Here is a 27,085-nt window from a genome sequence, read left to right on the forward strand (position 1 = left end):
CCCCCCCCCTTTTTTCTCTCCATTTTGCAATTTGTATTGATTTTTTTTTCCTCTCAAAGAACATCCCACCAAGGATTCTTCAGACCTAATACTGCTACAATCTTCACTTTAATGCCAGTGATTCCTTCATCAAATCATTGATGCTCTGTTAATAACACTGTTCCTGCCCCTTCTCTTTGCTTCCCACACCGTTTCTGTTGCAGCCATTGTTACAGGAGCTTTGGTAATCTTACATCTGCCATTAATTTATCATCTCAAAAACTGTTGTCCCTTACAAGTTGTCATCAGTGATGATGATGTAATAGCGTCACAGATAAGCCGACCCACTGACCCTGTGGCAGCAGCAAAGCATGAGAGGTTAGACCCAGGTTAATGATGTAGGCGAAGTTTCCCCTAAGCACTGACCTTGTGTCAGCTGCCCACCACTGACCTTAACCGCCACCAGTGACCTAACCAATCTCAAATCTGAGACTATTTTTTTCAGCCTTGAAGCTAGAGCATTGCATAAATGATTAAACATGACAAGCACAGAACTCAGTTAGACAGAATAATAATAACAGATGATTTGTATGTACTTAAATGCCTCAGATGTCACAGTGGTGCAGTGTTTAGGCCTGTTGTTAGGAGTAGGGTTTGAACCTTTTGGGGGCCTTAATGTGAAGTTTAAAGGCCTGTGTGGGCTAACCGAAAGGCTTCTTCACACAGTCTAAAGACATAATTGGCTATAGGTTAGGAGTGTGAGAAACATAGTTTAAAGTGCACAGAAGACAGTGCTGCATGAATTGATGGATAGCTCATTATTTAAAGCATTTGAATGGTCCGTAACACTTGAAAAATGATAAATGCTAACCAGTTCAATAACATAAACATAAGTAAGTACTATTGTGGGGGCATTATAATGCAAAGCAGTACTACATGGAATTATTGTTTTTAAGTCTGTAAGGTTATCAATTTTATTTGACTCATTCTGTCATAATGCGAGCATTATGTGTGCATTATTGTCATGTTTCGAATGTGTGGGAATTGGACCCAAACGCAAACTCACGGGGACAGAACTTGAACTCAAAAGCACAGCTTTATTGCTGGAAAACAGATCACAAACAATACAAGACTAAACTAGGAAAAGCTAATTATAATGTAGACTAGGAGACACGGGGAGAATCACACAAAGCATGAGGGAGATCGCGACACTGACACAGAGAAACACAGGGCTTAAATACACTGGGAAATAACGAGGGGAATGAGACACAGAAGGGGAGCACAGCTGGGAGAAATCGGACATAACGAGACCCAAGGGAAGTGAAACTCAATACATTCACGTAGGACACAGACCTTCAAAGTAAAACAGGAAATGTAACATAGACGCAGACTTGACTAGGGGAGACGGAGCAACTAAGAAACACAGAGAACAATAACAGGGAGACACAGAGGGCGGCTAAGTAAATACTCAGAAAACTAAAGAGAATACAAGAAAGCCAAACTACGACACTAGACTAAAGAATAAACTGGGAAACGGCGGCGACGGGGAAACAGTTCTGGGGGCCGACCATGCGAGCGGCGACGGGGAAACAGTTCTGGGGGCTGACCGTATGGGCGGCAGTGACGTCCAACTGGTGGCCCGGAAAGTGGCCGGCGATTCCGAAGTGCAGAACGTGGCTTGGGCGGCGGCGTGGCAGCCGCAGGACCAGGTGAGGTCGACGCAGAAGCAGAGGAGGCTGCTTCAGGCGAAGCTGAAACTGGACCAGGCGAGGCTGAAGCTGACCCAGGACCGTGACAATTATGTTTGTGCAAGTGCAGTTTGTTTTCTGCTACTATCAGAATGATATGTGTACATGCACAAGTCAGTGCAGTGTGTATAGTTCAATCAAAAATCTCTGTATGTTTGTGCAGTTGGTTAGTAATTAAAACACAGGCATGCAGAATTAGGTGATCAACACTTTTAAATTGTCAATCTCTCACTCGACATATCCACACACATTCTTGTAAGATACTGAAGTTTGGTACTGAGCCCCACCCTGAATTTCAGCTGCTTCAGGAATTCGAATGCAGTCTGTGTAGTGTGGGAAATGCTCAGTGATGTGGGTGTGAAGGGTGAATGCGTTTAGGCTGACCCTTCCATAGAGTAGTTTAGAGGGCAAAGCGTGGTTGATGGTGGGGTGTGCGGTATGCCTGGACAGCTGTTGGCCACACAGCCGTAATGCATGACCAGACGCTGTGTGAAATTTTCAGATTTGTGCTGGATCGTAATTTCTTGCCCTCGGCCATCATTAAGATGATATGTTTATAGTCACAGTGAGATAGCTGTTTTCTGTAAACATAAATGTTTGAGCGTATTAGAAGCAGCTCTGTGATAAAAGATTTGTGTGTGCGTGCAAGAGTAAGATTGTTTATGCGCCTGTGTTTTGTCCCTGAGCTTTATTATTGAACCCCTGACCTTCTCCCTAGTTTGAGAGTGGATCAATACAAACCATTTCCACAGGAGGAGAGTGAGATGGAGAGAGAGAGTTGCTAAGTTAGGGTTGAGAGGGAGATGACTACAAAAATAGGAAAGATAAAAAGTGTAGTCAGAAGAGAGGAGAAACAGGAGAGAGGCACAGTATAGAGGTGAGTGCAAGGAGGGGTGAGTGAGTTGTGGGAATTAGACGAGAGAGAGGGGCAGCAGGAACAAGAGATGGATGAGAGAGAGAGGGAAAGAAAGGTGCTAGACGTGGGCGGCGTTAAAAATGAAAGAACACGAGGGAGTCTGATCCAGAGGAAGAGTTGGATGCCAAAGCAACATACAGGAGAGAGTATAGGAAGTTGAAGAACGGTGCTAAGAAGATGAAAAAGACAGCAAAATAGCAAAGTGAGCCAAGGTAGAGACTTGAAGGGAGTGAAAACTGGAGTGAAAAGCATTCGTATACCTTTTCCAAAATTCAGGAACATTTACAAAGTCTGTTTTGTTTACAAATGTATTATATCCAGGCAGTAGTTCAGATGTGTGATTTTGGGTCTTTATGTGTACACCAATTGAATTGTTAAAAGCAAAACCCAATGAATGAGCTACAGGCAAGATGAAAAATGACGCTGTGCTCTCTTTTTTTCTTTTTTTTTTCTTTTTCAAGATGAGGACTTTGATGTTGAGCCATGTTTTGCGTTGCAATCATGGCTGACTAACTTGTAGGTGTAACTTGTAGCCGCCTAAATATGACACATGTGTGAAAGGCAGGGACAAAAAGAGAATATTATCAGAGAATGGATTAAAAAGACAAAATGGTATGTAGAGCTGGTAAGGAAGGACGAGGAACGTTCAAGGAGAGAGCAGCAAGCCTTTTACAGCCAGCATGCTCGAAGGAGAGGCAGTGAATCACCGACAGAGAGAAGAGAAGGGTGAGAGGAAGAGTGATAGCCCCAGAAATCTTTTCACCGCCACTGCCAAGAACAGCTTGAGAAAAGAGTAGATGACTGAAAGAGGGGAGAAAGATGGAAGGAAGAGAGGAGAGTGTGATTGAATGCTGGCTGCTGCACAAATAATATCGGTGTCCGTCACCTGGGCACTGCACTGTCCTCTTCAGCGGCACACATTTCTGTCATGTCAACTCTGTGTGTGTTGTGGCACATCTGTCCATGTGTATGTCTAGGAGGTGGTGCTATACAATGAGGACAGAGGAGCACAAGAAGACTCTTGGTATGCGAAATATTACAGAAATTAAAGAGGTGCACTTTAGGTAGAGGAAGTTGGGGAGCCTTGTTGCTCGGAGGTCACTTTGCAGAATTGTTTTCTTACTCACTGAATTTGTCTTATCTGATGGTCACTTCCAGCTGTTTTCTCTGCAGTAAGCAAAACAGAAAACTAGCAAGCACTGACCTTATTTATTTTATTTTATTTTTTAAGTGCTCTGAAATGTAGTTGGAGAAAGTCATAGGAAAGTTGTGGACTTAACATCAAGACAGTGGAGGGAAGCATGGCCATATTAAGTTAGAAAATCTCCATCTGAATCCTTTTAGCACACTACACAGCAATCCACAATGGAGATGCCCTGTAGCGGTCTCCAGGGTTTGTATTGGAGCTGTTCAAGGCAGTTTCTAATTGGCCGTCATAGCAGATATTTATATGGAATCTAAACCATGCTGGTCATGTGGTCTGGGAACAGCATTAGCTACAATGACTCTTTGTGTCTGTTTAATGCCATTAATGTTTTACAGACCAGTGCAAACAGATGCATATTGTACACAAGATTGTCTTGTGTATAATATTGTTTTGGTAGGCCTTTTATATTCTGCTATTAGTCACACTTGGAACTGTACAGTGTTGCAAGAAAAGGTGAACCCTTTGAAATGAACAAATTTTGCACTGGTTATTCACCGAGCCAAGTCACAATAATGGACTCACACAAACTAACTGAATTAAAAACAAAACAGAAAAACCCATACAGATGGTTGTGCTTTTCATGTGTATGCGCCACACATTATTTAGTAAAAACCTACAGTGTTTAATTTGGGATCGATTTAGGGCTGCAGTGAGGACAAAGTACTTAACAACCAAATACTTCTGTTGGAATTTTGAGTAACAATAGGGGAGAAAAACATCCTGCTACCACCCTTGTGCTCATTGGCTTTGGAATTTCTCTTTATAAGGATTATATTTGCCCTATTCAAAATGTCCCACTGCTTTCTCTCGATCCCCAGATGGATAGGAAGGTTTTGAACTTTGTCATAGGCCAACGCATCAATCATTTGTAGAATCAATCATAGCAAGTAGGAGTCCGTCTAAAATACTTTTTGTGTGTGTATGTGTGCTGCATAGACCAGCTGTTGTTTGACCCACAGTGTCAGAGGTGATATTTGATGCAAAACCTGAAATCAATATTGAAGTGGTCACTTTGTGTTCAATATTTATTTTATGTATCTGGTTAAAGTGCTCACTGCTCGTGCAGTGTTTAAAAGCCACTACTTGTGAAGTTACTTGGATTCTGCTGTCATTCATTACGATAATTACAATTAATTTAAAGTTGTTTTTTTTTTTTTAAATGAGCATGAGTTTTGTGTAAATTAAACTAGTTCTTGTTTATTCTACACAAAATGATATTGCTGCTTCTGAAGAGCTGCTCGTTATATGAGTATAACATAATTGTAGATTTACTCTCTAATGTGGAAGTCTCCAGATATATTTACAAAACCTTTTGATACCACTTTTTAAAAAAAATAAATAAGTAAAGTAGGTATTTTAGGCAGTGTATGGATCAAGTCTTCAATTCATTAAGAATGAATGGGGGAAGCACGCACCTACAAATGTTCTAGTCTATCCTTGCATGCAGAAAAAGAAGGTGGGGAAAAAAAACTACACCTAAAGTGTTGTCTAGTGTACCTGTCACAAGAGCTCCATCCTGACTTGTTATAAGCCAGGCAGTAAGTGTCCAGTCCTAAATAATTTGCAAATGTGGAGTATGCAAATGATGCTATCTTGCTTTTCAGACCAAAAAAGGAAATACTTCTAGTGAAACACCCAAAGGACTGAAATCCAGATCTGTTCAAATAATCCATCCAAACTATTCTCCTTCTTTTATCCTGAAATACACATTATCATTTTGTTTGAGGGAAACTTGCGTTGTTGTTGTTGTTGTAAAGTCGACAGTGGTCCTTTTGTTAAAGTGTTTGCAGTGGCAAAAAACAAACAAATTCTTAATGTTAAGATTGGTCTGAGTAGCCTGCTTACATTTCAGTCTTTGAAAAATATAAATGATAAAAAATATGTTTTGAATTGGGTATTGGAAATCGTCTAGTTGTACTCGTAATGGTGCTCGTTACCAGATTTCTTGTGTTGTGACATTCTTACTGACTAAATTGAATATATATTTTTTTGTTGCCATTACAGCAGCATCTTAAAACAAATATTCTGCACTTGATGAGCCCACATTAAATTAACCGAGCAGATTGTCGTTTCTGTGTTAAGACAAAGTGGATTTGACTCTGAGGCCAGCTCCTAACCTTATTAAATCCGTCATTATAAATATGATCTGATGAATGTAGCTTGCATGTGGTCTCTGTAAAACACAGTCCTCTTTCTGGAAGCCTAATCTAAAAGGATGTGGCGGTAAATGTGTTTAAGTAATTAGACCTGATTAATTGAGCCAGCGTTGATGAACAGAGTTAATTGACAGTCTAAATGAGTTGAGCAGGGAGATGTTGATTGGGTGGGTTGTCTTTAAAGTTATTGGGCCTAATGAATCATGTTTCAGTTAGTATTTGGTCATTTGATAGAAAATTGGATTTTAAAATCAGGAATATTTTCTTTTTTCTTTTTTTTTTTTGTAAACGGCAAGGGTTTGCTTTGCGTCCCTGTAAGCTAACAGCGTCACACATACGCACGGTTGCTCTCATTCCATTATTAAAGAACAATAGAAAAACTCTCACTCTCTCCCTCTCTGTGGAGTGTTTAGTTCAACAAATCCCCATCTCCAGCACCACTCTAACGATACTAATTGCCAGTGTAATTATGTATTGATCGGTACTGTGTGTGTGGGTGTGTGTTGCATACATCATTACCTCTTCTTCACTTCTTTACAGGCTCTTAATACAGCTTGGATACAGTCAGAATTAGAATTTGTTAAAGTATCTTTTGCTGTTTGGGTCAGCACTTTAAAGAGCCCGATCTCCCACTGCTGGTCGCTGGGCAGCTCCATCAGAGCAGTCAGAGGTTAAGTACTTTGCTTAAGGGCACCTGTGGTGGTTGATGGTGGAAGGCGGAAGTATGTTATTCATTCACTTTCTACACCCATATATCCCAGCTGGGCTAATGGGCCTCCTGATCACATGCAATCTTCTCCTTTCTAACTGTGCTTACAAAGATACATTTTCAAGTGACAGTGTACATTTATGAGTGAGTGTGCATTTCGTATTATCCAGTAGGCAATATTTCTTCTTCTTCTTCTTCTTCTTTCTATTCAGTTGGATTATGGTCTAAACATGTGGTGACAGCTTTTGGAAGCAGTTCTCTGAATAGGCGCCAACTGCTTGAGGTTTCACCGTCTGCCTGGAGTGCACTCAACATAGAAATTACCATCCTGCTACCAATGAATATGGAATTGATGCAGTAATTTCTTTTTCTAAATTATTGATCAGTTAGGATCAAGTAACACATCCTAGAAAATGGCTAGAACGAATCAAAAGGAGAAGGAAAAAAAAAATAGATGGCACACAGGACCAAAATGATTTTTTTCCCCTGTGGATAAGCCCTTGGTTTTAAATGAACACTCTTTCCTCATGGTGACGTTAATGCATCATTTTTGTCACACGCTGGGAAACAAGGTTGTTGTCATAATTGACACATAATTGACACAGTGGTGTCACACCTGACATTGGTGGGGGGTTTTTTTCCTTCTTATTTTTATCCTAAACATAGACAGTTGTGAGCTTCTAATTTTGGCTCGTTTCAACATATGTTCTTAGCATATCAAGTGCAAATTTGTGTTTGTAAAAGCTATGGGGATTAGGGTGTGTTATTTATTTATTTATTTTTATTTATTTTTGGCTTAGAACAGGAAATGTTATATTTTGAAGATAAATGAAATAACTGTCAGATTTACAGAATAATCCAGAGCTCACTGTGAAATCCTCTGAACTTTTAAAGGAGTACTTTGGGGGAAAATTGATAAATTCTCTGTCTCTCTCTCTCACTCACACACACACACACACACACACACACACACACACACACACACACACACACACACACACACAGCGTGTTTAGTGACTGCACTATAATAGGATGAGGTATAAATGCATGAGGGGTTGAATAATTCCTTTAACTCAGAGATGAATTGCTTTTGATTTTTGGAAGCAGAACAGAACAAAAATAGTTGTTGCATGAGCCAGTTTAAGGAATATGAAAAATAACAAATTGTAACCACACCACCACCTTCTTCCAGTGTGCTTATTTTCCATGTGACTTCACGTACATCATTCACTTGTGTTGTTGAAGCAGACTGCCATATATCTGGGGGAAATCCTCTAAATATAATTTTTGGTGTGTATTCAAATAAGGTCTTTATTTCCAGCTGAGAACCTCTAAGCCCCGTCACTAGTGCTATACATTACGGAGATCTGAGTGAGCTGTGCTGGTAAATCATTTTGAAATGGTGGGCCAGTATTCTGTTTGCGCGTGTGTGCCTGGCAGTTACACATGAATTCTTTCCCCTTTGCTTCTTGCTGTATATTGCCACATGAAATTAATTTCTGTGTTTCTCTGGGGGTTGATGTCGACTGTCTTTGACTACAGAAATAAACACAGCACATGCACATAGTTATGATACCATGGATATCACTGTAAGCCACCAGGTAAAAGGTTGTTAGGCTGCTCTCTTGGTTAGAAAATCAGCACTTCCAAGTATCCTTGCAAGCGCATGCACACAAGCTCAGTAGCACTTCTTGTGTTTATTCTACTTGAAGAAAGTCCTGCAGTGCTTCCATGAGTTCAAAACCCTCACTGAGATTTCTGGGTAATTTATGATGCTGCCCTCTCCCAAAATCCCTCACTCTGCTTGGAGGCAGTCTCACACACACACACACACACACACACACACACACACACACACACACACACACACACACACACAGAGTGTATGCTGGCAGATGCAGGTACCTTGTTCGTGTGTGTGTGTGGGAAAACTTCATCAACATAGGACAGCAGAGGAACAGCCAGCACTTGTGGTTGATGCCGCATATGTTCGGTTTCCTCTTCATACTGCTGTCTGTCACTTCTTTTTGTTCACTTCTCTCTTTCATTCTTTCTCATCTTCTCGCACCCACCATCATAAAAGTAGGCCATCGTTATAGTGAAATGCATCAGTTAGGTACATGTCATGTTTCTGGAAACGCATTTACGTCTCTGTTGGCTTGATGAGGAGACAGCTGATGACTAGTGGGGAGAGAAGCATTTTCTTTTTGCTGCCCATGATAAATACACACACACACATACATGCGCACACATTCAGAAACGCACAAAAGCACACACATGAACGACAGGCTTGTCTCGAAACCACGCCGTCAGCATTAATGCCAGCCAGTTTTTGTCCCCCTCTCCGCTGTCCTCTCCACTCCTTTACAGAGCATTTCCTCTTACTAACAGGTTTCTACAAAGAAACATAGTGCCTGCTACTGCAGCAGGCTACCCAATTTATTTGCCTGTTTCTAAATGAACGAGTGTTTTGTGTTTGCCGCCCATGTTTCCTCCTTCCTTAATTGCCATAATTCACAGCAGTGTTTTCAGTCAACAACACTATGTATGTTCCCTTACATAACCCCATGTTGTACTCTGCTGTTTTCCATATGTTTCACTCAATGGAGGTGACTATTGACAAATTCCACTTGAGGCTAGTCTGTGTGCCCAGACATATTTTCCTGACTTAATATGTTGAAGAAATGGCAATCATGGGGGAATGATTATTCAACCATTTCCTTTAGGCCTGGGCATCCAGCGCACATCTGTAATCAGTCTGTTATTGTGGGTGGAGCTGTGTGCACACGTGTCTGGAGCCATATGAACATTTTCACTCTATTTTGCCATTTTGCAGCACGAGATGGGTGAAGCGGCTCCGCCTTCTTGAAGAAATACAGTTGTGGTTGATGAACATGATTACGTAGGGTTGTAGAGACCACTCTGGTTTTATGTGTATAATTGTTCTCAATACTTACTAGCAGTATTTAGGTCAGACAGTTCTCTGCCACCATGAGTATGAGCTGCATATTAAGAATCAACAGCTGGAGAGAATTGTACAATTGTGTGTATTCAATAACCCATAAAAGATCGAGTAATAGTCAAATCCAACAACAGTTAAACAGTTAAAAGTTATGTTTGTTGTTAATTATTCAATCGATTCATTTTTGTTTGTTTGTGCAAAACCATCTAGTAACTATCTGGTTCTCTTTGTATCTGATTATAATAAACTCAGCAGATGTTGATTGGAGCTTTGATAAATTGTTCAGGAGGTACATTTTAAACATTGTATTTCCAATAAATGCTTCTTCACTAGGGCTGAACGATATATCGCATTTGCGATAATATCGCGACATGATCAAGTGCAATTTTCTAACCGCAAAGGCTGCGATTATACTCTGGACATGTCCAAATTCATGGGCTGCATCCTCCTGAGGCCGCATTTGTAGACCGATTACGTCACAGCGACGCGCCGAAGGCTGTCCAAATTACTACCATATCCCAGAATTCATAGCGCGGCCCAGCCAAACTCCAGTTTCCAGCAATGGCGGCCGCTACTAAGTTTTAAAATTACTCATACTAATCTTTCTGGGTCACAAAATAAACTTTTAACATATTTTCAGGCGAGAAAGTAGTTGTGTAAACATCAAATATCTGCTCGGTTTATCAAGATATCCCATATTTGCAAAAGTGCTTCGACGTTTTCAGAGGCGTCTGCTACCCTCCGGCTAGCTCGACAGCTAGCCGAGAGCTCGAGGGTTACTGATGCGGCCAAGAACGGCACAACTCCCGGCACATCATTTTCAGATCACCGCGGAGTTTCGCTGCTCGGGTTAAACGTAATATATAAGTCACTTAGACAACCTAAAAACGTTATTGTTGGGCTTTTTTCAGTGTTTTGTTTGTTCGTGAGTAAATCGGTTTGGCTGAGATTAAAGTTATTAGATTAGATAAAATAAAACTTTATTAATCCCCCGGGTGGGTTCCTCCTTGGTTTTCACACAGCTGACTAAACGTCAAACAGAAAACTTATTAAACAGAAGTATGAGACAGTCGAGAATTTACACCAGTGTCTGGTTATATTTTAGATAGCAAGAAGCAGACGGCCGAGTTTATTAAACTCCACCGAGACAGCGGTGACGCTAATCAGAACTAGTCAGAAGGCTAGACCGTCCAATTTCACGCCTTTAAGTTTTAAAGGCGTGTTTGTGTGTGTGTTTATACAATTGCTATTATGTTTGCACTTTATGTGTAATGTTACTGACTGCAGAGATCAGTAAGATGTGTGTATTTTTTATTTATTAGTTTTATTTATTTAATATTATTTTTTAATTGAATGACTGTCTAGTAGTTCACAGATGTCGAAAAACTGAGTGTGGTAAAGCCACTGATTTTTTTTTATGTATATTTCTGCAATCTGCACATTGTACTGACTTTCATTTTAATGTTTACACCAGGGTTCCTTGTCAGCACTTTATGCTCAGATGTTTGTAAGCTAAAAATAAACTATTGTGTATGTTCAAATATACTGTTGTGATTGAAGAAGTTAAATAAAAATGTCAGTCATCAATTCATGCATCACCTCATGTCATCATAACAGAGGTCTGTCTTCCAGGAAAGAACAGTTTAAAATTAATGTAATATAGTATTGGCCATACTATATGATGTATTGCTTGTCTTTGTTTAATAATACAGAAGACAAAGACCTTAAAAAATAATCGCATATCGCATCGCAATCGCAATATTGGGGCAAAAAATCGCAATTAGATTATTTTCCATAATCGTTCAGCCCTATTCTTCACTTAGAAAAAAATAAAGTGACAATGATCACGTCATTAAGAGCCATCAGCTTCTGTTTGCCTTGAGCACAGCACTCACATGTTTTGTTTTGTTTTTTTTTTTCCCCCTTTTCTTTTTTGAGAGGGGGGACTTGAGAACAAAAGGCCAAGTTTCTGTGAAAAGCAAATCCACAAATTCATTCAGTGTGCACCGCAGGCACCCTGTGAAAATCAAAACAAGAAACCTCCTCTTCTGCATTTGTAAGACCCTGCTGCCAAAGTCAGCGGAAGGTTGTTGGCTTAACTCCTTCGTCCCCGGCGGAGCTGCGTGTCTTTGTAAACACTGCGGAGCATTACATGCAGTCTCCAGCCAGCAACTCTGCAGAGACCACAAAGGATGGAATATCCTTTCCATACTAAATATCAGCTCCAAATCACATGGGAATCTTTTAGTGTGTTAAATTGCAGAACCCACATCAGAGTGTAGCCTCTGTTAAAATGCTTTCCGACCTCAAGGGAAATGCTTTCTATTCCATGCTGATCTACGCTGTTTAAACCTTTTAGACCAGCAGGAATTGTATACCACCTTTACCCCCCCAGTACCGCAGAGAGACCTGTGTAGGTTACTGTGTGAGCACTTGCTAATGCTTGTGTTTGTAATGGTGGTTTGTGTATTAACCCTTATAGAGTCTTGGGGCAACTGTATACAGTATTTTCCACAGTTGGCCTCCTCTAAAGAAGATACATTAACCTTTTTAGGTCCTGCCTCTTAGGCTTGTACATCTTGGGATTTTGTGTGTGTGTGGTTGTTTGTGTGGAAACGCTACTGAAGACGCATGCACTTCTTTCACATGACTACATGGTTTAAAATGGTTGGCCCTAGTTTTTGTCATATGATGTGTATGAGGAATTATTTTGTTGCTTGTAACCACATCTGCTTGCTCGGGTTGAAAGAATGTCTGGTTTATTGTGTGCGCATGGGTGCTTATATGTTTGTTGTCTGTCAGTCGCCTTTGTTGTGAGGGATGAAAGTGCCTTCTAGCCATCAGTGGTTACTAAAGAAAGTTGTTTCAGGTAATGGTTGCGTTTGCTTCTAGCTCTCACTTCGTTAAATGCACACACTGCTATACACACAGAAACCCCCATTAAACTGACCCCTTTATTTCTTTTCCTTCTACCCTGTGACACGTTAGGGCCAAAAAAATGGGGAGTAAGAAGGGGCAAGCACTTTGTTGTCTCGAGTTGATTCTCCTACCACCTCTCGGAGGACTTGGTCTAAGTGGGCAGATGTGTGATGGACAGAGGGCTGGAGTTGGTGACTTTGTGAGAAATGGAGAGAGAGGGGGTGGATGGAAAGAGAAGGTACAGAAGTAGAAAAGGACAGGGAGGGAATATTGATGTTTGCTAAGTTACTGTAGTGGCTAGGAGGAGACAGAAAAAGAGTGAGAAGGAAGAAAAAGGCAGAATAACGTTTTATTGACTTGTGCCGAGCTGCAGGCAATTTAAGCAGATCAGGAGGGAGAGGCTGTGAGGGAGTGGGTGTTATCTTTTCTCCTGTGCGGATCAATCAGATGATGTAGTGATAAGACTATGGATTACACCGCCATTTACACGCTCCCTATGTATGCGTATGTGTGGGAATACAGCAACTCACACGTTTGCCGGCTGTGGTTAAGTCGCAGATGCACAAACATTTATTCTCTGTTAATAACAGCATCCAAAGTGGACTTTTTTTGATTGGCGTTGTCAAAGAAAATTGATACTCATACACTAATCATTGCTAAAAATCATTGTCTGAGGTGATAATCAATTTCTACAGCAACGATACTAACAATGCTGGCTAGGGCTGCACGATATTAGGAAAACCTGCGATGTGCGATAACTGTGATCAATACTGCGATAACGATATGACTTGCGATAAAATAAATAGCAAAATAAAAACAAAAAACCAATACATAATTTCCGCTTTACTGCAACAGTTTTATTTAATGAAAGCTGCTGTATTAGCAGTGTAACAACAAAGTGCACTTTAACATTGAAACATTGCCCCCATAAAAAAACATTGAGGCTTGAATTCTGAAAGACATCCTTCCTGGTCTCTAGAATTAGTTTTAAATAAACATAACTTAAATTATACTGCAAATTATCTCAGTGCAGTTGTTCATCATTTTACCACTCACAAAGTAGTTATGATGTAAGTCAAAACTGGAGAGGAAACTTTACTGTAGTGCTTGCGTAGTTTTCAGCTTGGCTCAGTTCAAACATGACGGTCTTCCGGCATGTTTCATACATTTGTGGAATGGCGACATGGGAAAAGTAGTTTCGTGAGGGGATGGGTATCTCCGGTCCACTTTATGTATCAGACTGGTGAAGCCCTCTCTGCTAACTGTATTTATAGGCGTTGTCAAAAAATGTGTAATGGCCTCTGTTATTTCTTTGTAGCGCTTTGACGTTTTCTCATAAGGAGTTCCACTTGAAAAACTCTGATACAGAGACGGCTGTTGGACTGCTGCGGTCTTTGTCTTAACATTAGCAACCTTTGCTTGGCTAGCCCTGTCTTTCTGGAACTCTTCAATCGTCTTTTGCGATGGGCCCATCGCGCAGGCTGATATCGCAATGACAATAAATTTTCGATTTATTGTGCAGGCCTAGTGCTGGCTTTGCCTCCTGCAGTGAACACAGTTATTGTGACAGTTATTGGTTTGGTTTAATTAATCACTTATTGTTTGGATGTACAACAATATAGAAAATATAGCTTTCAGTTTCCAAGAGTTTAAGTGGTTTTCAGGCTAGTTTTCATCTGATCAGAAGTTGGGGGGGGGGAAAGATGTTGATAGTGATGAAATAAGGAAACATTGGTCACTTTTCTAGCGTGGGAAACTAGAAACAACAGTCACTAAATGTTATCCATCAGATTAATGTATTAATACTTAACCACAGTGATACCTGATTGATATCCTGAAACTGTGTACAAAAATGTGCAAATGAAGTAAAGCATTTATTGGCTGTGGCATTTTAACCCTGCTTCATGGATTATACCCTGACTGTGTTTGTATGTCATGACTGGTTAAAGCATCATATGGGTCAGTGGATTGCCTGGGGTGATAGACCCCTCGTGACACTGGAATGTTCCAGATATTGTCACATAGTCACCATCATTACTGCCGTGTCACCACCATGACCGAACATGTGGAATAAAAGGGGTTTGCATGGTGGGATTGTGCTTTAAAGACAGAAGTGTGTGAGTGTGAGTGAATAACCTCAATTTCAATAATCAATCAACAATCAAATATGTTGGCCATTCTCACTGAATATGGAAACGTACAGCAAGTTGACTTTTAGGCAGCTTAGCTGCTTTTACGAATTGTTTTTAAGGGCATTTGAGGAATTCTCAGAATAGGTGCTTCACATGCGGCTTCCATAGTATGAGACCACATTAGTTTAGAATTTAAAAAAGGCATTTCTTTGAATATAAAATCTAATTTGTAGCATTTTTAGAATGTGTCCTTATATGAATTCATGATTAAACTGAATCTATTTATTGTTTTGAAATGAGATACTTTTCCATTTCTTGTTGTAAATACCACTTTAAAAGCACAACAAATCTAAAGAATTCTCTTGTCAGACAGAAAAACATTCACACAATCACCCCAAACATCACATCCATCCATCCATTCGCTTCCGCTTGTCCTTTTCAGGGTCGCGGGGGGCGCTGGAGCCTATCCCAGCTGTCATTGGGCGAGAGGCAGGGTACACCCTGGACAGGTCGCCAGTCTGTCGCAGGGCTAACACATAGGGACAGACAACCATTCACACCTAGTGGCAATTTGGATTATCCAATTAACCTATCCCCACAAGCTGCATGTCTTTGGACGGTGGGAGGAAGCCGGAGTACCCGGAGAGAACCCACGCAAACATCACAACCTACATTAATTTGTTTTCTGCTGAACAATCTGCTTTAGATCAGAATAGAATTTTGAGTGCTTTTATTTTGTCTGATTCATTTCATTGCCTTTCCCTCCTGTCTCTAGCCACTTCAGATCGACGATAACTTCTGTGGTCAGGACTTCAACCAGCCTCTGGGGGGAACCAGCACCATCGAAGGGATTCCTCTCTTCATCGATAAGGATGATGGCATGACTTCAGTGGCAGCGTATGACTACCGCGGCAACACTGTGGCGTTTGTTGGCTCACGCAATGGGAAACTGAAGAAGGTAGGATTGTTGGTGTGTGTGTGTGTGTGGTCTTTTTAAAATTTTTGTTTTATTTTTTTCTATCGATGCTGGTATTTCTTTTCCATTTGAACTGGATGGAATATGAAGTTGAAGGGAAATTGTGTGTAAGCCAAAAAGGCATTTTGATTTTTGTCGTTTATTTATTATCCAGTTAAAAGGAAGCAACTTTCTGGCAAATATTTTTTTACTTGTGAATGGTTACCAGCGTTTTGCCCAGTGATGCTTGTCAGTTCATAAGCTGTGTACTGGCGGCCTAATCGTTGTAGATTTGCATAAGGCACTTTGCTGATGCTTTTTTTTTATACTAAATGCAGTCATCACCATGGCTATTTCCAGCAGGACATCCGAGTGTCTCTTTAAAACCTGTTCATTTAACAAGCAATTTAAAGCAAGTCTGCACCTACTCTTTCATTGATTGTCATGTTTGTCACGTCAGGCATAAAACGTAACTGCTTTGTCCCAATGCCACGTACGGTCTTTTAAGAGCTCACCTTCAATCAATCCAACAGCTATGACTGGTGAATGGCTTTTCTGTTCAGGTCAGCTGTGCAGGGCTGAGGTGGATAGATAGAGCTTTGGACAGGGATAAAGTGGTGATGGATGCATTGGTGGGGAAGAAGAAAATCTAAAGTGCATTTCTTGATGAAACTATTGTCCCTTTCTTTGGGTCAATTTCTTTGTGGATTCAAAGCAAGTTAGGGTTTATGTCATCGCACTTATGCGGCTGTTGCACCCTTTTCTGTAGAGGAATGATTAATGATGTGCGGTCATGTAACAAATGGACAAACCTCTGTGCCTGATTAAACTGATATAGCTGACCTTTTGTGATTGTATGTTAGATATATGTACAATTTTCCGCAATTATGGTCCTTTTTGTGTAACAGTGTTGTGTTCAATCTCAGCAATTGTTCCTTTGCGTGCGCGCGCGTGTGTGTGTGTATCCAGACTATGGAGGACAGAGCTCTCGGGGTAAATGGTATCTCATTAGAATTCACCCCATTTCTCTCCACACTGCTCAAGACCTGTCATCCATTCAATATTATGAATGTATAATCAGCCTGTGTGTTTGTGCACTTTTAATACGAGTTTATGTATTCACGCAATGCTTGTGTGTTTGTCACTCACAGTGTGCATAATAATGCATCGCGCTTGCGATGGCATGGGTTCGTGTGTGCACGCATGTGTTTGTGTTTATGAGAGCGTATGAGACGGCAAACAATACAGTGTCGACTAAGATTCAGTGCCGTGCATTTGTCAAAGTGACACCCATTCACTTAGCTCGGCAACAGTCCCTTTATTTATTTAGCTGTTCTCACATGTCTTTTCTTGTGTGGTGTTATGCACTCTGACTGAGGTATATACGTGTGTTTGGAGCATCACCTGGGGAAGAGACTGCTGCAGTAGGTTTTGAGATAAGTCGTTTTCATGTGTGTGCGCGCCATCATGTGTGTGCGTGTGCGCAACAGCAGAGCCAAGGAGCCCGCGGTTCTTTTGGCTGCCTTGTGTTTCAGTCAAACCCAAAAACAACTAAAATAATCTGGTCTTGGAAAGGATTCAGTTTGCTGTGAAGGAACAATATCTAAAACCTGACGTTGGAGCATGCACAGACATGCACGCGCGCACTCACTCACTCACTCACTCAGACAGCAGCCATAAAGAGGCAGATGAAGAAAAAAAATGGAAAAAGAGCAACTGAATTAATAGTGTGTGATAACAGATTGTTGGGTCCTCTGATTGTGTGCGTCAGTGTTTCTGTAACTGATTTTTATTTGTGTCATTATCCTTTCAGTAAAAGCACCGTCTGTTTCAGGATGAGTGTTAAAGTTTGTGTGGACGAGTGGGAGTCCATGCAGGCCATGAAGGAATTACTGAGTATGTTCCTGTTCTTACACCTTCCTCAGGAGAGCATTAGTGTTGAATGTTGTTTATATAGCTCTGCCTGAGGGCGATGAAGGGAAAGAGGGGCAGAAATAAGGAGAGTATTGGTTGGCTGGATGAATTTGCCTTAAGGAGACAGCTTGCATGTGTGCTTTTCAGGTGCGTTTTAAGAGACATGGAAAGGTATGATTGGCAAATCCGAAAAACAACAAATCTGGCAGTGACTGTTGCAATAATTTTAAATATAACCAACTAATGTTTGCCAAATGGATCCACATTAATCTCCTGGGAGAGTTTTGAGGTTTAAGGAACATCACTTTACCTTAAATAACTTTTTGTTCACGTCTTTATTGGCTAGACGTGAAGTGCTTTGATAATCTGTTATATCTGCGCTCAGTCTATTTTTAACTAACTATAATGTTCAAGGTTTTCCAGAGCAACAAGACAGTAGCATAAACAACATGTTTTAAGCACTAATGAAGTCCCTCTGTGCTCTGTAGCCTCTCACACACTCGCAGGAGAAGCTTTTACTAATGAGTAATGGTTTGATGGGACACCGACATTAGAGAGAGAGAATCAGGAAGGAAGATGGTAAGATGAAGGAGATATAGGAGGTTAGCGGAAGAAGAAGGGGGAAGGAAGCGATGAAGAGAGGTGATGGCCTCTGATTAACTAATTTCAATGGTCATCTGGATACTGCTGTGGTCAAGGGCACAACTGTTGACCGGCTATCTGCTGCACTTAATTTTTAGGATTAAAAGCTCTGATTTTTTGACGGTGTGATTATGTCTGGGGCTTGGCTCTGCCTGCCATCGGTCCCTGTGTCTTTGTCAGCTTTATTCTAGTTTACATAGTGGACCTTATTCACTCCTCTTTTATGCCTTTCTGTCTGAAGAAGCATTGTAACAAAGCTGCTGTGGTTTGTTTAGCCAACACATTTATAATGATAAAAGTCTGAGTGATTCTCTCAGCCACTTCTGTGCTTTCAGGCCCCGTTGAGCAGTGACAATAAATGGGCATCAACCATGACACACTCACACATACGCTTGCACACATATGCACCATCTCAATAGGTGGTCTGGGGAGATGAGAGAAGAAGGGAGGATTGCACTTGACAATCTAGTACCTATTGTGTCTGCTTTTGGTGCTGCACACACACGAACACTCAAACGCAGGTTAGGATTCCTCAGCTGCACCCTCCATCAGAGGCCAGCGCGAGCCATCTGCTGTGTATATATGGCCAGTGTGCCAGGTGGTACGAGCCCCAAGTGCTCGATGTGTCCCCCATTGTGTCCATGCCAGGCTCAGGTGTGTGGGTGCGGAGGTGCCGTTCAATGACCATTCATCAGTGCATCAATTGAGCTTCCCCACAGTTTCTGACAGAAGTTAGAAGACAATATAAGACGAGCGTAAACGGCCAGCATAAGAATAACATAGTGAATGGGACAAATAAGGCCTTACACTACGTGTTACTACATGAAACACATAGGTTTATAGATGTAACAAACTTCAACATAGCATTTTAAAAATCCTTTGAATATGAGAAATCATTTTTTGAAAATCCTCTGACCTGTCCAGGGTGTACCCCACTGCTGAAAAGCAGCTGGCAAAGGTTCCAGCTCCCCTGTGACCCTGAATTGGATATGTGGAAGAAAGCTGATGGATATTCAAAGCAGAGAGTGCAGTGGATGATGGTTTGAGAGCATGTCTTGGAGCCAAAAAATAACATGTTTGACCCTACACCTAGTAAGCGTTTTCATTAGCTAATCAGTACAGGATCCGTTGAGGTGTATTTGAAAGCGAACATGACCGAGTATTTGTTCTGTCACCCTGCAGCACATTGTAAAAGCTAAGTGGATGACTGCGTCAGCTAAGCAGCTGCAATCTAAACATTAAGTGGCAGATGGGATTTCACATGTTGTTGCTGTTGTACACACAGCAGGCCTCATGAAGCCACAGTTAGGTTTATGAATTACAGATTTTAAGTCTTTGAGTCTCATCTTCAGTTTGAGCTTTGTCTAAAATTACCTCAGCAAATGTTCTAAATAATATTTCTCACTGTCAAATTTTCAGAAAAACTTAACCCACACAAGTAACTGTAACATAAAACTTGCTCCAGCTTTGGTGTTAAAGATTATCCCCAAAAGCGATCTAACGATCTAAAGCTTGCATCTTTATTTTTCTAACCTATTGAAAATAACAAAAAAATGTTTCATCATAGTAAAGATAATACTGCAGAAATGAGGTTTAAGCCGTAACTACACCAGTGAGACAGCATTTCAGGGGTTAATAAGAAGTGACAGTTTGTCATTTGTATGTGTATATTGCTGTGTGAAGTCACTGATGTATTCCACTGGGGCTGCCGGTGTCACCGTCAAGAGACCATGTCATGGCCTAATTGACTGATGATTGTTATTCTACTGGTGCATAATGCTGCCCTGTCCAACTCCCCTGTGTGTGTATGTGTTTGTGTGTGTGAGGCTGTTTTTAGTGCTTTGCATTTAAATTGTTGTTCCAGCCTTCTCTTTGCAGACAGTGCCCAAATAGTAAAAAACAATTATATATAAATAAATAAATAAAATAAAAACACACATTCTGAAAATAAAGTAGTTGCTTGTCAGGGAGGAATGATGAAATAAACATCTGTCTTCTACTGATTCTCTATTTGTGTCGTCGTCTTTTAATTGAGAATGTGCAGAAAATTACAGTCTGAAAATATGGTACATAGACTTTGTGTGTGTGTGTGTGTGTGTGTGTGTGTGTGTGTGTGTGTGTGTGTGTGTGTGTGTGTGTGTGTGTGTGTCTCTGTGTCTGAGTGAGAGACTTCTGTGGTTTGTGTCATCATTTGGCTCAGCCTCCCAAGCCACGAGTTGTTTGGCCCGGGCATGAGCACAGAGGCCGGCTTTGTGCGGGCTCTTGGTGGCCCTCGGTCATTAGTTCACCCAACTGCATGGGGTCACACAAACGCACGAAGCGGATGACAAAGCGACGGAGGAAATGGAGATGTAGCTGATTGTGAAAGAGATTTGATATGGCAGAGGCTGTGGAGTTATGATTAAGTTCAAAGACAAAACGGATAACTTGCACTTTGTATTTAACACCAAGGTTTTCCACCTAATTTAGTTCTCTCCCAGCATGCCATCAGTCTTCCAATCTAATCATAATGTTCTCATATTAACAGCTAAATGTATCATTTTCTGCTACAATTTGTTCCCTCTGTGCTGTCAGCACAGTAAAATGGTGTTTTCCCAAATAGCCCAGTTGAGCCACAAATGTGTGAGACGAGCCAGGAATATGCCGTAGGACCACTCATTTAGCACGCAACCTCAAATGAATTTTGCCTTTGTTATTCTAACCGTGGCTAATACAGTGCTCAGAGGACCACAGATGGTGATTTTATTGTTGTTTTTTGTTTTTTGGGGAGTGAAACTTGAACTATATGCATATTATTAAAGTAATGTAATGACCATTATAAGGTCTTACTTATACCGACGCAGGCAGTGGACAATGAAATATGTTTGACAATCTAAATCTCCAAGCTTAAGCTAATGTGTCTGTGTTTGTGTGATTGTCGCTCAAGCAAATGGATATCAGTTGTCTCTGTTCATTGCCTGCCTGAGTCTTTCTCTCATATGGACTAGGTTATCCTTGCATATGACTATATTCATCCTACAATAGCATTCTGCATCTCTCCGTGAATGCACTCTCGCACACGTCTGCACACACTCGAGCCTTTGGAGGGTGCCATTGTAGATTCACACTGTGAATATACAGGGTTTGTTCACTTCTGCTATCTCTGCTTTTGCTCATTGTATGAGCAGCAACCATATAGATTGTTGGATAATATAAGCTCTAACAATGTCTAAAACTCATCCATAACCCTCAACTCTGACTAGTGTAACAAGCACAGTGAGTAACAGGATCATCCACTGCTTCCTCACTTTGCCTCTTTGCTTCTGTTCTCTGCCTCGTTTTCTCTGTTTCATCTGCTGCTCACATATTCTCTTTCTATCTCCTTCTGTGATCAAAGATTCCCCTCCCTGATAATAGCTGAGCGTTTGTATGTGTTGAGATGAAATGGCAGTGATCGCTATTTCTCTCTAATCATTTTCTCTCATTAAAGTGAGGAGTGTGCGCATATGCACTCCGAATGCAAATAAACATATGTACAAGTGTACATGTATACAGGAAGTTTGCATGTATAAAGTTTGCGTATGCCCACGCACACGCATACATGCTCTTTTCCACTCCAGAAAATAGGTTGTAGCACTTAGATTGTAAGGGTAGACAGTAATGAGGGGTCTTCTTAAAAGATTTAATGCCATACCATCCTTTACACATGCATGATTCCATCCAGTCTCATTAAACCAGGGGTCTAATTCTGCACCTTTTTCCTGCAAGAGCTTCATATGCCATAACGAGCCATATTTCCTACCTTCCTAACAAGCTATGGTGACATTAAGAGGCGATATGACTTGATAGTTCACTCTCAAAACCTTAACAAATGTGTCTTAATCTTGGCACCAATCTAGTCCTTTAACCAAAGCTACAATAAATGTTTAAAGCTAATCATTTTTAAAGAGCAAGATAAGTTACAGTGGGTTTCTGTGTAGGCTAATGCCACAAATGAGAACGGTTCAGTCCTTGATAATCTCAGCGCTAATGCATTTTAGCTCAGTTCAACTGTGTGTGACTGCACTGCACAGCACTCATTCACTACCTCTGCGTTCTCTCCACAATTCACTACTACCAGGGGTTAATGAGCCAAAGTGGGGAGTAGATGAGAGTGGGGAAAAAGCCAAGAGAAAGGGATACAGAATGAAAAGAGAGAGCAAGGGAGATGAATTATAAATGCACCACGCTAGAATCCATTTTTAAGGGAAGATTAGAAGAGTCTGGATGCAAGCTGGGATGCTCACATGATCCAAGTGAGGACGAGGCCAGCCTGTTTCTAGGTCATCTCCATTAGGCATCTCGGGGTGGAACATCAAAGAGTCCCTGCTCTCCATATGATATGTGTGTGTGAAAGTGACATGCACTTTTTAAAATTGCACTCAGTTTTACTGTACAATAGTGAAAATCACAATATACTGTTGATGCGCTTAGTGTATTTTTTCCAGCAAATAATGATTTTCTTTAAGGCATCAGTTCCATAGAATTATATTCTATGGCAGCTGATACAGCCAAGAGCACACCTGGTGGATGGCACAATGCCAGGACTCATGGTGTCATTATTTCTGACAGGTCACACACGCACACACACATGCACTAGAGGGAATGTCATAGCTCATACTGAAAGGTAAAATGAGCCCATTCATGCAGGTATATACCAACTTGGAAACACACTGGGACAGCACAGTGTCCGGAGGTTTGGTCATGAGTGACACAGCAGGCAAAGATTACCTTTGGAGACTATATCTCTCATACAGTCACAGTCACACAGTGTCTCATACGCTCATTCCTTTCCAATTAAACTCAGCAGCTCACAGTATGTATGTTCCTGGTTTTAAAAGAGACTGTCTTCAACTCACTACACAGCTCACCACAAGCCCATTACAGCCACATGTGGAAGCTTAACCTCTTAGCCATTAAATGGAAGAAATCAGCAACTGTTTACGGACGGATACCCTGACACAGAAGTAGGACACATAATGGAAGCAGGCACAGCACTTTGATGCTTCTCTGAGAAAAAAATAATAATAATAAAAAAAAAAGATAATACAAGGATTCTTTTCCATCTCCATTACACCAAATGATGAGTGTAAATATGTGAGTTACTATCAAATTGGCTAATCTACTGTGAAGAATGCAAACGGCACTGCCGTGCACACACTCGTGCACGCAGCCTCCTATGGGAAACAACTGTAGCAGGCTTATCAGATTACACGTTGCAAAGCTAATAGATTCTTAATAGATTGTTTTTGATTAGTTCCTGTGGTTTAGTGACGTTAAGATGATTAACATTTGTGAGTAGGGAAACAAACACACATTTGCATTCACACTCACCTGCGTATATTTGCATACAGTGTTGTATGAGGGGACTGCATATTCTGTTACTGTAATTTGTGAATGTCTTTTTCTGAAGTGTGTGACATCAAATGGACGTTGTAGGCTTTAGTAGCACTTCAAGGCCATGAAATTCAGACTGGGTCTCTCTGTTTTTTTTGTTTTTTTTTTTAAATGCACACACTTCAAAATACTTTTGAGATACACGAACAAAAACAAGTCCAAATACAACAGCTCCCTGCGTTTATCCTTCTCACACAGCATGATGGCATCTCCCGCTGTCTAACTAATTACCCCTCTGTCCTGTGCCCCCCCAAGGGGTAATAGCTTGAGCCTGAAACCTTGTCACAGTGTTAGCTGGCTTTGTATCTTGCCCCAAGCCTGCCTGCTTTCAGACCACTCGCCTCATGACCACTTCTGGCCATACTGCACTCACCCTGTGGGTAATCCTGTTAGCGTAAGAGTATGTGATAGCCAAGCGGAAAGCCAATTCCCCACACTGGTCTTATGCCCTCTGCCCAGTCTCTTAGAGTAACAGCTGGCTAAAGTGAACTTATTTCAGTTTCAGGACCAACTCTTGTTCCACTTTATCTAGGGTCTTCTTATTAGTATTACTGGAGCTAGAAAAAAAGCCCTGTTACTGGTGTAGCTGACCTTGTGACTTAACATTTCCGCCAGCTAAGTCTTTAAAAATGGTGAGGCACTTTATGTCCTTATATTCCCCATTTTAATCCCATATCCAAATTATGCAATTGTCTCCTTTTGGTAATTTATCCATCCATTTATTAAATTCAAATGTTTCAACCTGATTAATTAGTCTCTCTTTTCCATGTTTCTCTTGTTCCTCTTGCACTTCTTGTCCTTTCCATTTAGTCCTTCTGTTCTCTGTCTTTGCTTCACTCACACTATCGGTCTTTCTCCGTCTCACTTTTCTCCATGGAATTGGTCATTAGCTGACTGACTGAGCTGATTGCATCTATTCCCAAGGCTAGCATTTGTTTGTGCATCTTGTTTTGTTTTTTTTTTTCTTTTAATTTTGTTCACTCCCCCCTCTTTCACTCTCTCCCTTGCTCCCCACCCACTCTCCCCCAGCAGTCATTCTTTTTCTCCTCCCAACTTATCTCACTTCATCTACCTTCTTTACACCCCCTGCCGCCCTCCTTTCTTGCACAATTCCATCTATCCCCTTTCTTGCTAAAATGGTCTTAGACACAAAGACTGGTTTGGGTTGCTGAATTAGCATACCAATGCACACAGACACTCCCAACAGTCGTCTCTATATCTTCTCTATAACATTAATTGCACAGTGTCATTCTAAATTGGCTAACACCAATTAAGCCCTCGCTATTATATTTAATTGGTCATTTAGCGTGGCTATGGTTTGAATGCTGTCTCCCTGGGAATGGTATAGCTGGCCTCCAGCAGCCCATGTGGCCGTTTCAAAGACTGTTTCCCCCTCCCTGTGGATTTTACAATGGCCTGGCCAGCAACTGCACTGCCAAGAGCCAAGATGGAGGTGTGTGCATGTTGTGTTCTTTGGAGGGGGAGTAACAAATGGTATGAAGAGGGAGAGAGATTTTGTTCTGTCTGCCACCTCACGCCCTCCAACCACCCTCACATCCCTCTCCTACTATGCTCCTCCATCCATGTGTTGCTGTTGGATTAGGCTAATTAAAGTACCGCAAGCGGGGTCCTCAGAGAGCAACCACACACACACACACATTGTACACATTCAGTCTTTAATGAAGGCAGGCACAGATGCACACACAATTGGAAAAACAGGAAGGAACCGTGAGCATAAGCCCCCATATGTACAAAGACATGCATCACACTCTGAAAGTACTCTAGCAACAGAGGTTCGTAGGAAAAAGCATTGTGTAAATATTTAATGGGCAGTTTTCTTGCCTTTTTCTACTGTAAATGAGCGAAAGATCACGTGGACCATAGACTGTATGTAAAACATGATTGTAGCTCCCCAGTCTGCCAAATAGGAACTATTAAAGCTACTTCATGATTTGACAGCTGAGTTTCTCAGGCAGATTCATCCCTTGCCTGTAACATCTGGATTGACCACAACAACAGGGCAACCGCTGAAATGCTGCACTTCACTAACCACTTGGGCAACTTTTATATAAAGTTTATGGTTTAAAGTAGTTATCTTTGAGTTCCTATATAGACTCAATTGTTTGTCATCAGTAAAGAGCTGAGCTTCAGTCTGTGCAAACCCATCCTAAATGGATCATCAGGAGTCCGTATCCACTTCTAGCTATAGCCAGAGGACTCCCAGCTATGCAGTAATATCCATAGGAGCCATGTGCTGTCTTATTTATGGGTCACTGGCAGTGAACCAGTGGCCCAGAAATAACACCACAACCTCTCACTTTAACCTTGCTGTGTGTCTGCGTGTGTGTGCTTTAAAGGAATGGTTGACAGTTTTTGCTGTGTGGCACTGAAGAGTGTTTTCCTGTCTGTAGATCTTCTCTGCTTTCCTGTGTATATGTGGGTGCTGGTGTTTGTCTCAAAACGTTTGCATGTCACGGTATGCACTGATCTTTGAATGTCAATGAAAAATTTGTTCTCAAGATAAAAAAGAAGCGGGGGGGAGAGAGAGAGAAAAGTATAGAAAGGTAGTCTTGTCACTGAGAAAGTGAGAAAGAACGAACACTTGGTAGGAATCCCTTCCGGATGTTTCTACTTTCAGGATATTGACTGTGTCTCTGGAAAACCGCCTGCTTCCAGGGAAACCTATTGGATTACTGATAACCTTGGAATTGATATGGCCAGTACACGGGGCGTTTAAGAGAGGGAAGGGACAGAGATTGTGGGTACACAGACTTCTTTGGTTAGCTATATTCTCTTTAACTGCTCTTTTTCAGTTAAATCAGTGATGGACTAATACACGTGTACTGTGTTGTTTAGCTTTCCATGCTCCTTAGTTGATATTTATCCTGCTTTGCAGTGGCAGGCTATGGCTTTCGTGGTCCCACGAGAGCCCAGTTTTATTATCGTACAGAAGATATCAGAGCATTTTGAGCATACAACAATAAGCACAGTCACACAAGTGCACACCCAATAATAAGGCTCCAATAACATAGAGGTCTTTACTCCAACTTGTCTCCAAATCCCTCAGCGCTGGGCCTGCTCCTCGGTTGCCATGGCAACAGTAGTCAGGGCAGCCACGGTTGGCAATAGTGAGGAAGAAGAACGATGAGAGAGAGAGAGAGAGAGAGTCACAGGGAGCATTGATGTTTGTGATTCAGCCATGGGATTTCAACGCAGCCACAACATTGAAACTGGGTTGCTGCAATGTTGCTGAATGTTAGAGTTGTGCACCACAACAGTGGGAATGCAGTTTCAGCTGGGGTTGGAAATAAGTGGGCTTGTAGGTCATGTTTACCCCTGTGTGCATTTGTGTGTGTAAGGAGAGAGAGGGATGTGCGAGGGAGAAATAAAATTGCAGAGGCAACACACACACACACACACACACACACACA

The 27,085-nt window shown here is 41.3% G+C and overlaps 1 protein-coding gene across 5 annotated transcripts in view; it reads left to right on the forward strand.

The window, feature by feature from the left end:
* Window positions 1–27,085, forward strand: part of LOC102289754 (plexin-A1) — a 229,412-nt gene that overhangs the window by 85,933 nt on the left and 116,394 nt on the right. For all 5 annotated transcript variants that reach the window (XM_005918586.3, XM_005918585.3, XM_005918589.3 and 2 more), the window contains exon 3: window positions 15,504–15,686. In XM_005918586.3, the coding sequence (XP_005918648.1) occupies window positions 15,504–15,686 (183 nt within the window). The remainder of the gene's footprint in view (window positions 1–15,503; window positions 15,687–27,085) is intronic.

This window comes from Haplochromis burtoni, unplaced genomic scaffold (assembly GCF_018398535.1).
Source record: "Haplochromis burtoni strain Fernald_Lab_line unplaced genomic scaffold, NCSU_Asbu1 Contig_32, whole genome shotgun sequence".
Taxonomy (NCBI): Eukaryota; Metazoa; Chordata; class Actinopteri; order Cichliformes; family Cichlidae; genus Haplochromis; species Haplochromis burtoni.